The 12,646-nt window shown below is 34.0% G+C and overlaps 1 protein-coding gene across 1 annotated transcript in view; it reads left to right on the top strand.

The window, feature by feature from the left end:
- The first annotated feature begins 2,927 nt into the window (after positions 1–2,927).
- LOC136988477 (transmembrane protein 185A) overlaps positions 2,928–12,646 on the top strand; it is a 47,822-nt gene continuing 38,103 nt past the window's right edge. The window contains 2 exon segments of the mRNA XM_067286341.1: positions 2,928–3,061; positions 6,535–6,711. Coding sequence (XP_067142442.1) covers positions 3,024–3,061; positions 6,535–6,711 — 215 coding nt within the window. The 5' untranslated portion in view covers positions 2,928–3,023.

Consider the following 12,646-nt stretch of genomic DNA (forward strand, 5'->3'; position numbering starts at 1 on the left):
TCCTTTAGATCAGGGGTTCTCAAAGTGGGCGATACCGCTCCCCCTGTGGGCGGTGAGTAAATCTAGGGGGCGCTGGAGGCAGGGTACTAAACGGTAACCAAAGGCAAAAGTTGGGGTCACTGATGGGTTAGGGAGCGTTGGGTATAACTTTATGGAACAAAGGGGGTAGTGGATCAAAAAAGTTTGAGAACCAATGCTTTAGATTAAACTTGCAAAGTACAGGATCTTTCTAAAAAGATGTAGTTTCCGTTGATTTCTACGCTGAAACCGCATATAAAATTTAATATACTTGGTGTGTACGAATTCAGAAAATTTGAATATTCTACATTATTAACTTAACGTATTGTTAGACAAATATTTTTTAATAATATAGTGAATACAGATCATTACCTCCATTTCCTGAGAGATGAATTTCTTCCTTTTCTTCAAGGAACAAACACCAATTTTACAGAAATGTTCTATCAACTGAACGAGAGTCGACCTTAGAATGAAGTGTTTCACCTACTGAACCAGCATTTTAAAGACAAAATATTGTCCATTTAGTTTCAAGAACGATTCGTCAAGTCTGGACCACTATTTCAATCTCTATAAATATTTCTCACGGAGTTTCTCGAAGAAAACTATGTACAGAAGTGATCCTCACAGTATTAAAGAGTTAAAATTGTAATTTCGACAGTAGTGAGCCGCATTACAGGATAAACTCTTGCTAAAGTAGAGTACTTGTGTCTGGTTTAGGATTATGAGCGCTGCAAACGGCTAACATTTCGTGCGCCCTTTACAAAAACCGCATTTCCGCCCTAACGTAATTTTTTCTATTTCTGAAATAAGAAATGACACCATTTTAATGTAATTAATTCTGATAAACTGTTGCAAAAACAACTTTCTCTACTACTTTAGCAACATAATATATATATACAGTGTATATATTTTAATAGACCGAAAAAAAATTAAACGACAAATTATGCGCCCCTAGAATCGATGGGCCCTTGGCTTTAGCCTAGTCAACCTGTTCGGTAATCAGGACTGAATATACGTATTTGACCCTTGGCTCTGGGTTCGAGTCTGGCTCAGGAATTTAAGAAATTTTTCATAGGCGGCCTGTCCGTGTACATCGGATTGGGTCTCTTATCACCAGAACGTCCCATTGTGAGCTTTATTGACGAAAATTACGATTTAAAAATTACTAATACAGATTGTAATTAGGGTTTCTCGTTTTCCGGTCTTTTGCTTGTCCCGGAATTCCGGGATAAAAGTAAACTGTTTCCAGGAATCCCGGGAAATCCCGGGATATAATTAATTACTTTTAAGATATAAAAAATATCTTGAAATCGAATGATATAATTATTTTTCATTTTTAAAAGCAATTTAACACGTTCTGCAACTTCCAAAATCATAATATTAATAATGCTGTGTAAAATATATATTAAAATTACCTTCGAATTACGTAGAAATTTTCACAAATAGAAAAAATTTATTAAAGTTTGTTGGAAACTGCTTACAAAAAAATACCTTTGAATTGAGTCGAAAATTTAAAGAAAAAATGAACTTAGATCAAACTTCTAATTTAGAAGGTAATTTTCGTTTTTTAAATAAAACATAATACAAAATATTATTGTAAATTTTTGTAAGATTTTGAAAACCGAAGATGGTCAATACTCCGATCACTCAATCTGGTTATTATTTTAATAATGAAAAGTCCCGCTACCGGGAATGCCCTTTCCAATTTAATGGATGTGGGTGGAATCGTCTTTAATGCATTTAAGAGAAGACAAATGTTAAGTGTTTTTTCACTCATAGCGTCGAAGATTTCTAGTTCGTTTTCGAGATGCGTTGCAATACTTCTTTTGTCTACCTCGGCTGCTTTAATAGCGGTATCGAGCTTATAGCCCGATAAATCGGCAGTTCGTTTGGCTTTAATAATCAGGTTTATAAAGAAAAACGTCATTCTTGCAGATTTCGTACTCGTTTATATCCTTGCTCAATTTGCACAACCTGGCATTACGCAGTTATTGAAGCAACTGGGGATGGTTAAAAATTAAGACAGCGTAAGCACAATTATTCCAGATATTACAGGTTCTGACAAGTAAAGAATTTTCAGAGTCCTGCCACAAATACGCATTGATTATCGACAATCTGTGAGATGTCATAACAATGAAAATTTTAAAAAATTAATAAGCGGGCTTAAAATTAATAAATACAAATGTATTCTGACAGTTTATGAGTTAATTATACTTTCTATTTGCAAAATTTCCTCAACTTGAATAGAAAATAAGAAAAAAGTGAATTTTTAAGAAATTTGCGGGATTCCCATGGATGAGGAGAATTTCCCGGGTTAAAAAAAAACAGCCGGTATCCCGAGATCCCGTTTGAGAAACCCTAATTCTAATCAATAATTAGTACTGTAAATCCTTAATTAAATATATTTTAATCAATCCATGATTCAATTAAGACACTGCGATTAGGACATGTATAGACGGCCGGATGGCCGAGCGGTAAAGGTGGCAGCCTACCGCTCTGGGGGACCCGGGATCGAATCCGAACGGGTCGAATAATCCCCAGGAATTTTTCGGGGGGTGGTCCGTTCGGATATGTCGGGCCCCGTCCCTCACCACCCGGTCGCCCCATTGTGGGCCTGGCCGAACCCATAATGGGCCTACTAAAAAGAGGCCCTCTTAGTGCTCACAGGGCGGAAAGAGTTTAAAAAAAAAAAAAAAAAAAGGACATGTATTGACTTGTTAATGATAATATCAAACATGTAATAGAATATTATTTATTTTTATTATTATTACTTAAATAATAAAACATATAAAGGATATAAAGATAAGATCGCATAAATACATTTAAAAAATATATATATATTATCAATAATGACGCATGGCACGCGATATTTACGCCATCTGTTACCGATTACGTAAATTTCGTAGAAGCGAGAGGGAAGTCGGAGATGAATGTTTGGAACAAATTTTACGGATTTTATTTATTACAAAGAACGTGGTTATTATAAAAAGTAGTTATATTAAAATATGAATCTGCAGAGTTTATTTCAAGATTTTAATCCTAGGTGAATTTTACTTCAATAAATTTTTTACATTAATTTGTTATTGATAAATGTATTCTGTGTTGTAACCAGAATTCATTTGTATTTCCTGATAATTGAATTTTATTTAACTTAAGAGAATATGTTTTAAAAATAATTAATTTAACCGATGCTCGAAGCACGTGTTTCATAATTTGTCTATGTAATTGACATATTTTACTGAAAGATAAACAATGAAAGTGAATTGTTTTCATAGTTTTAAGTTCTATTCGTTTTGTTATTTCACTTTTAAATTATTGTTTGTATTTGTTTTATTTATTAAATAATCACATTTGTTTCCTATAAACTTTTACATAAATTACTTAACACACTGTTTAGTCTACATTTCTTTTATAAAATATATAGTTTTTATTCTATAAACATGCATTAAATAATAATACGAAGGCTATTTTTTAAATAAGTCCGTTTTTTAATAAGAAAAAGAACACTGTAAATATCATTAAAATATATTTTTTTCCATATTCTACATACTTTTATCTACTTTTCTACATAATTTCCATTTTGTTTAAACATTTGTCATACCTCTCGACAATTTTTTGAATTCTGACTTCAAAGAAATCTGCCGCCTGTGAAGAAGCCCAATCCGTGACTGCAGTTTTCACTTCTTTGTCGTTGAACTGTTGACCATCAAGGAACTCCTTTAAGTATCGAAACAAGTGAAAATCACTGGGTGCAAGGTCTGGACTGTGTGGATAATCGTATCGAGTCAAAACGATAAAGCACTGTCTAATCTTTTTGTTTTGTGATTGTCAGAAAGCAGTCTTGGAACCCACCGAGAACACAATTTTCGATAATTCAGTTTCTCCGAAACAATGGTATACAAAACTGATCTTGAAATCTGTGGAAATTCAATTGATAACTTTGAAATCGTGAATCGTTGGTCCTCTCAAATTTTGTTATCCACATCACGAACCAAATCTTCAGTAATCAGAGAAGGTCGGCCAGGGTGTGGCTCATCATGCGCATTAACTCGCCCATCCTTGAACATTCTTACCCATTTTCGAACTTTACTGTCATTCATAGCATTATCACCATAAACTTCACAAATCTGACGGTGAATTTCCGCTGCTGCCAAGTTTCTTGCCCTCAAGAATCGAATAACAGATTGTATCTCAGTCGGTGGGAGACTCAATTTTTTTAAACATTTTAAACTTCTACAGCTCAGCTTACAGACAGACGATATGGCTGCAAATGGCGTCAAAACGCGCACCAAGCTTGCTCGGAGCAGAAGCGCATGCATACTGCCGTGATTGTGCATTATTCTCACTCTCATTCACAAACGGACCTTATTTAAAAAATAGCCCTCGTATAATGGTTATTTTGGAATATCTTCCATCAGAGAAATTCATTCTTGAACATTATTAGAATTAATGAGAAATTGCTCTTTAAAAAAGTTTCATTATTATATCTTTTATGGAGTGTTAATAATAATAATCTGGATGGAATAAAAGTGAATATTATACAATAATTATTTTGTATGAGTTTTTGGTACAAATCATAAAATAATCTTATGAAAATGATACTGAATATTTATATTTTAGCTTTGAGACCCACTATAGCTTTTATGTACTATATATATATTTTATACAATTTATTTCTGTTGATATATGTGAATGAAAAATAATACTTTAAAAAGTTTACGAAATAATATCTAGAAGAGTAACTATTCCAGACTATGTACAATATAAACATTTGAATAAAAAGAATTATTTTTGTCTCTGAGAAATTTGATTCCTGTTTTTTGACCGGCGTTTCCATTATCCGTATTTATTTAAAATTTGTAAAATTTTATTACGTAAAAATATTTACTATTATAGTTTATTTTATAATTTAGCAAAATGAATTCTAATTATAAAATTGAAATTTACATATATTTTTTTTGTTTTATTTTGAAGTTAAAGTTGTTTTGAAATTGTACTCTTTAAAGATATTCATTTCATAAAAATAAGTAATATTTTATTTCTTATAAATTAAATATTTTGATTTCAAAAACTGTTAGATAATTCAATAATAATAGACTTCTTGACTTTATCTTGATTCATTTATTTAAATAAACAAAAAAATAAAGGGTCGAAATTAGCTCTGATAGAAACAGTTATTTTATTTTTTTTTTTATTGAAATAAATAATATTTAATATAATTTTAATAAAATTGTATTTTTTTACTCTTTGTTATGTCTTAAATGCTTCGAAAACACAATTTAAAATTTTACAAATATTCTCATAAAAATAAAGTGTTGATTTAATTTTATTCAATTAATAATTTGAACTTTATAGTTTTTCTTCAGTGTACAAAATAACTATTATGATTTGAAATGACTTAATTTGAGAATTTATTTATTACATGTTTGAAGATAAATACAAAAAGTTATATTTACAATGAATAATTTTGTGTAAATATATTGTCTATGGTATAAAATAATGACTATATATTTAATTAAATATTTACAGATTATGGATAAAAGCAGTTAGAATTTTTTGCTAAATTATTTTTATATAGTAAGCTGGGAAAGATTTCAACTGAATATTTTTAACTTTTTGGAATTTCATAAGTTTAATGACTTCAAAAAGTATATTACATATCAAATATAGTATTCTTGTATATATATAATTAATAAAATGTTAAGTATGGGCCTGTACTGTACATATTTTGAGAACAAATTAAAATTTAAATTATACTAAAATTTCAGCTTAAAAATTTAATCAGTATTCCTTTTACTAATTTGTTTATAAGCTTGAAGACAATTATATACAGTACTATATAAAAATATAATTCTGTAGTGATTCTTAAAATCTATTTTAGAATGTATTAAAGTAATATTTAAACTGATTTTACAGATAATATTGATATTTATTAGAATTCTAAAGCCAGTTAATATAATAATTATATATCAATATGTAGAAATACAAATATAATTGCTTAAGCTCAGGAAACATAACTAAAGCTGCTAAATTTTTAAATATATTAAATATTTGTTTATTAATAAATTTAGTAACAAGAATAGTAATAAAAAGTGGATCATTTTCAATATCATTTGATGGTGATAAATTTAATTTCCTGTATTATATAATTCTAAACATACTTCGGCAAAGATTAAATTTTGAAATTTTCAACGTTTTAACTTTAATTATAATGTTATATTAGATCAACTAATGAATTAGTTTTAAATGAGATTGAATTAACTACTTGATTTTTATTTCCAATAAAATCAAAAATATATATTATTTAAAAAATTATATTGCACACTAAGACTAGGAATTGGACTTTAACACTTTATAACACTTTAATATAAAAATATCTATGGCATGTTTTATTAAAAACATAAAAGTCATTCCAAAAACAATGAATGATCAAATAATTTATAAGTATTGAATTTTATTATTTAATTAATTAAAGCCATATCTTTCAAACTAAATAAATTTTATTTTTATTTTCAGTAAATTTCTTGTATATTCATGCTTATTAATTTTTACATTACTGTTTGCTTTACGTCTTGATGGTGCCATTTCTTGGAGTTATTGGGCAATTTTTTTGCCGTTATGGATATGGAAAGCTTTTGTAATATCTGGTGCTAGTACAGGAAGTTATGTTTGGTGGCAGCATCCTCAATATAGGTAAGTATATATTTTACAAAATTCTATAAAAATAACTTTATAATTAAAATTTAATAGTAATATTATGTAATATATTATACAACCTAAATAACTATATATTTTAAATGTTGAACACATTCCACTTTTATAAAAAATTTCAAACAACTTTTAAATAAATAATTGCTTATAGAAACATATCAATATTTTCAAACATGAATACTTTTTAGAATGTAAGTTAGCATTAATTTTTTTGTTAACCGTAAGGATGAAATTATGTAATAGTCTCATCTAATCTTGCTTACATCTTTCATGATGCATGTGATTTGCTGCATATATCAGTTTATGATATTAACCTTATCCAGTGTTCCTTGAAATTTTTACTAGCTGGGTGGAATGAAGAATTAGCCAGGTGGACAAAAAATATTGTGCAATATTATAAAATTTTCTGTTATACATTTCTTCCTTGATGTCCTTCTCCACTTTTTATATACTTCCTTCTCAGGTTTTTTTCTCTCATTGTGGTTTTTCTTTCATGGAAAGATAACCATGCAATTGATTTCCACGTCATATTAACTATCTTCATTTTCTTTTAATTTGAGACTGTCTTTTATCTATGTTTATTCGTATTGCACAATGAAGTGCCTTCAATAGACACTAGGCTTTACATCCATCTTTATACTGCTGTTCAGGTATCAATATGCATTTTGGGCCCTTGCCTCTCTTCTGTTGGCTCTTTGTTATTTCATTCAACACCACATAGTATTCTTGCCATTTTAAAAATGCATAGGACAACTAAAAAATAAAGTTAACACTGATAATTTACGTACAAGTTTATTGATTTGTAGTGTCAAAACAACAATTTACATTCTTAGTTCTTGTTACACTCTTATGAGCTATGCTTTTGTGAGGACCGGGTTACACCGGCCTGATTTTAAAATTTTATTGTTCAAATCCCCTCGGGAGATATCAGTCCAGCGATCAAGATTCAAAGGATGTGCAGCCTTCCGTCGTCAAACACGCTTCCCTCCTCTCCAAATCCGACCTCTGAGTCACGAGGATCGACTCATCACCCACCGTCGCAATTGGTGATCGCAGCGGACGAGACCTGGAGTATATAAAGGGGGGAGATATCTAAGAAGGAGGTCGCTGAAAGTCCGCATAAGACGCCCGTCCCGTCGGATCCGTCCCGAGAATCGAGGGCCGAAACCCGAAGTCACCGAAGCCTGCCGACAACGAGCCGCCCCGACCGATCCTCCTGCTTACCTCCACGACCGGAGAACCGAGACGATTAATACTGCAATTACAACCGATATACCCTAGGAAGAGGTACGACCCCTAAATTTGTAAACTCTCTCTCTCTCGCGGTTAGGAACTGGACGTGTTAGATTTTCTGTATTTGTTTATCTGTCCAAATAAATCGTTGTTTGTTTTCATCATGGTTCCGTTATTTCGAATATCGCCTTAAACTTATCGACGGACTCACACACTTCCTCCACTTGACCTGACAATTAATTTCCCAATCCCGACGAGTCGGGATATCATCAAATATTAAGCCATCCTTGACAGTGGGTTGGGTCTTGCCGACCTGTTCGCCGAAAAAAAGGAGGTAGGACGGAGTCGTACCTCCTTTTTTTCGGCTCGGCTCGTTCCGGCGTTCCCACACTTTCATTTTTCTTCTTGTACTATCTTCATTTCATCATTAATTGATTTGATCCTTTAATTTTTCACTTTTTATTTTGTGTATGAATAATCACTCGACCATGTGTCACGACCGTTATACACCTAACCGACCCTAATTCTGCCTCTTGTTTGTCAGTTTCTTGGGTCCTAGTTGGGTCGTTTATTGCGTCTTATATATCATTCGATTCAGTCTTTTTCATACTTTTTAACGGTGTCATTGCTTCTTTTTTCTGACTTACCGTTTTTGTTCTATAACAGTGTTTCCTATCTGAATTACGGGCCTAATTGCGGGCTTTCTGTGTCGCCGGTGCTTCTGATACTCTACTGGCGTTTACTACGCTTTGTTCTCTCCACGATTTGCAAATTTCAGGCTCCTAGCTCCTTCCATTGACATCTTATTGTCGCAGTTATACTTGCATTCACCTAACTGACCCTAATTCGTTTGATTGTTTCGCTGGTTTTCCGGGTCGTGGTTGGTACGTTTCTCTGGCTTTATATATCATTTGGATTCACTTTTTGTGTGTGTACTTGCGAATGTCTACGCGAGGATCTCGTAAACCTGGGATCAAGCAGCCAGTATGCAAGGGCTGCAGTCATCACCAGAGCCTGACTTCCTACAGCAATGAAGTCCTGAAGGAACTGAAGGAGTACATTAATGACAACAAGGGCTCTAATATTGAAAATAAGCGCAATGTGGATTTTATAATGGGATGTTTTGACAGAGTTGTTAATTATCTCATTGAGAACTCCTCTGGAAAACTTCTTGTAAAGTTGAATGAAAAGGTAGACGCTCTTATTGAAAAGAATATGACTAAAGATGTTCTATCCTCTCAAGAAGCTGTTTTAAAAAAGCTGACTGCCCTTGAGCAGAAGGCTTTGCCTCCCAAACCAACTGCACTTTTGTACAGTACCATCGCGAAATCTGGCATTGCAAGAAGTGAGGCACGTAACATCAAAACCCCACAAGCACCAAGAGATGTTTTGCTGATTTATGGTAAGGAGGAAAATCAGACAAGTGAATCTGTGTGCAAAATTATACAAAATAAGATTAAACCTTTGAAATTACATATAGGGATTGACAAAATCAGAAAAATTAATAGCGGTGGATTGGCGGTTGAGTTGGAGGGCCGCGAGGACGCTGCCATTCTGGAGCAATGCATTAAAGAGGAGGTACCTGAACTAATAACAAAGAAACCAATGAAAAGATGGCCACATCTGGTTGTCTATTCTGTCAACAGAGACATACCCAAAGATGACTTAAATACCTTAATTTATAAACAAAATAGTAGCCTCTCCGAGCATTTCTCCGAGGAAGAATTTCTCCAACAATTTAAGATTAAGTTTAACATGGGGAAACGGGAAAGTCCATATAGAAACTGGGTGGTGGAAGTTTCTCCTGAACTGAGGAAACACTTACTAAAGCTAACAAAACTCAACATCGAATGGTCCCGCTCCCGTGCTGCCGACTTTTGTCCTATATTGCAGTGCTTCAGATGCTGCCAATATAACCATTCCACTAAAAACTGCCCACAAAAAGATCCTACTTGCAGTCATTGTGCTGGAGAGCACTTATACAGGGACTGCCCCAATTTGGAAAAGACACCTTGTTGCTGCAACTGTAAACGGTATAAAAATAACCACGACAATAATCACAATGCTCGGGATGGCGATTGTCCTATCAACTTAAAAATCAAAAACAACTTAATCCTTTGCACTGATTATGGATTTTAGTGACCATAATTATATCAGTTTATTGCAGATAAACCTAGGAAGGAGTATTGCCACCACTTCTCTTCTCAGTAACAAGATCTTAAATTATGATCTGATCTTGGCACAAGAGCCGTACTGCAAGAACTATTCTCCAGCATGCCTACCCACATTCTGCCCAGCTCTAAGGACAACGGACGCTTTTCCATGGGCAACTACTCTTGTGCCTAATACCAGCCTCTCAATTCTACACCACAAGACTTTTACCAGTAATTACATCGTTACAACCGAGCTGATGATCAACAACTCCAGGATTATCATCTGCAATATTTACTTCCCCAATGATGCTAACTCTGTAAACTTCATTAATAATCTCCAAAACATTATTGATCAGTTTAGGGACACCCCCCTGATTATTGCTGGTGACTTTAACGCCCACTCTCCCACTTGGGGTGGGGAGAGGATAGACGAGCGTGGTGACCTCTTTGAAAATTTTTGTTCTACCAACGATTTCCTCATTCTTAATAACCCACTATCTCCACCGACTTTTTCATCACACAGGGGCGATAGTTGGATCGACATCGCTGCCTGCAGCAGTGGGCTATTTCCCGGATCCAGGATTGGAGGGTCCTTGAAGAGGACAGCCTCACCGAGCACTCTTTTATTGAGTTTAAGATTCTTACTGACAACAACAGTTCCCATCCTATTGTTAACCCACGGCTATCTTACTGCTGTTCTGGTGCTAATTGGGATGGAATGCATGATTTTTTGGTAGCTCATCTTGTGGACTTTTCTTCGGATGACCCGGACAACACTAGACTCCAAATTAATAAGAACATTGACATAATCAATGAAGCCTGCAACAGGTTTATCCCTAAGAGGACAATTAAGAGAAGAAGGGTCCCATGGTGGACGCCTGAACTTAGCCAATTAAGAGAAACTAACAGGCAACTTAGAAAGAGGTATCAGAGGTGTAGAGACGACTCTACCAGGCTCACTTACAGGACTGCATTCCTTGACAACCAGAAGTATTACAAACAGGCCATCAGAACTGCAAAAACTGAGAGTTGGAAAAGGTTTTGCACACAGACGTCAAACAACCCCTGGGGATACATCTCCAAGATGTGCACGAACAAATTAAGGCATACTAAAATTCTAACTGATTGCAACACTGAGAGTACTATACCTAGTGACTTTCTCCATACTCTGAAAGTACAAATAAACGCTTACTGTCCCGATGACAATCACATGGACGACACTGCCTGGCAGAAACAACTACGCCTTGAGGCCAATACTCCATCCAGATCCAACCCTATGCCTCCCTTTACTTTTGAAGAAATTGAGGATGTCTTCTCTAACCTGTCTAGGGGCAAGGCCCCTGGGCTAGATCAGATCACCAGCAAAATTGCTAAGCATATTTGGAGCATAATCCCTCAACAACTGTACAGTCCCGACCAAAATGATTGACTATCAGTCGATCGATTGCGCAGCTGTGGAAATTGATCACTTGTTACACCAGGACGTTCTATCTCTTAGCAAAGGCGTTTCAGGTGGACTGATCCGATTTGAGCCGTAATAGGGGTGAGGAAATCGAGCCGGAGGGACTTAAGCGTGCAGTCAAGCGCTCTGCAGGTTGACAAGACTAATCGCTCATCGCTTGCCTAAAACTGCGTGTGTAGCATCGGCCTTTTTTCTTTTAAAATTGTAAATTTGCCGCCACTGATCATCAGAAATATGATTTTATCCGTTATCTTTATACTTTTCTTTCTGTATAATGTTTTATTTACGTTTATTTTCCTGTAATTTGAGACGATACAGCTTTAAAATAAACAGATCAGGTCTCACTTGCCAATAGATTATCTCAACTTTCACCGATTGTCGTCGGTTCCTTTGTAATCGGAGAGTAATAGGACCCTGTGTCAATTTTCACTGTTAAGTGTTAATTGTTTTTGCGGTAATCTGAGTAGAGGGGAGAAGTTACTTAATAAACCGCCAAGTGTTTTATTACTGTTTAAACAACTGCTCCCCAGTTGTTATTTTTAGTAATTGGAGAGGGGTAGATCGTGTTTCAAGGTCAGTGAAAGTTTATTACTTTCGCAACAGGGTGTCATCTGAGCTGCCACCCACTCCCCACTTAAATGACAACAACGTGCTAAGTGTTTTATTATTATATAAACAAAAACTCCTCTCCCTGTCAGAAGTGGGTCAAATGTCAAGGTTACTATTTAATAGTATTGAACAGAATGTTGTCCTTGATATTTAACTATCATTTTGTCAGAACTCTTTATTTTGAATACTTTTCTTATAATTTATTTCCGTTTCGGTTATAAAATTGTTTTTATCTCTTCTTTGTCTATATATATATATAATGACAAATATATTATAAGAAAATTATAAGAAAAGTATTCAAAATAAAGAGTTCTGACAAAATGATAGTTAAATATCAAGGACAACATTCTGTTCAATACTATTAAATAGTAACCTTGACATTTGACCCACTTCTGACAGGGAGAGGAGTTTTTGTTTATATAATAATAAAACACTTAGCACGTTGTTGTCATTTAAGTGG

This window comes from Centruroides vittatus, unplaced genomic scaffold, assembly GCF_030686945.1.
Source record: "Centruroides vittatus isolate TY-2023 unplaced genomic scaffold, ASM3068694v2 scaffold_3315, whole genome shotgun sequence".
NCBI classification, from domain to species: Eukaryota; Metazoa; Arthropoda; class Arachnida; order Scorpiones; family Buthidae; genus Centruroides; species Centruroides vittatus.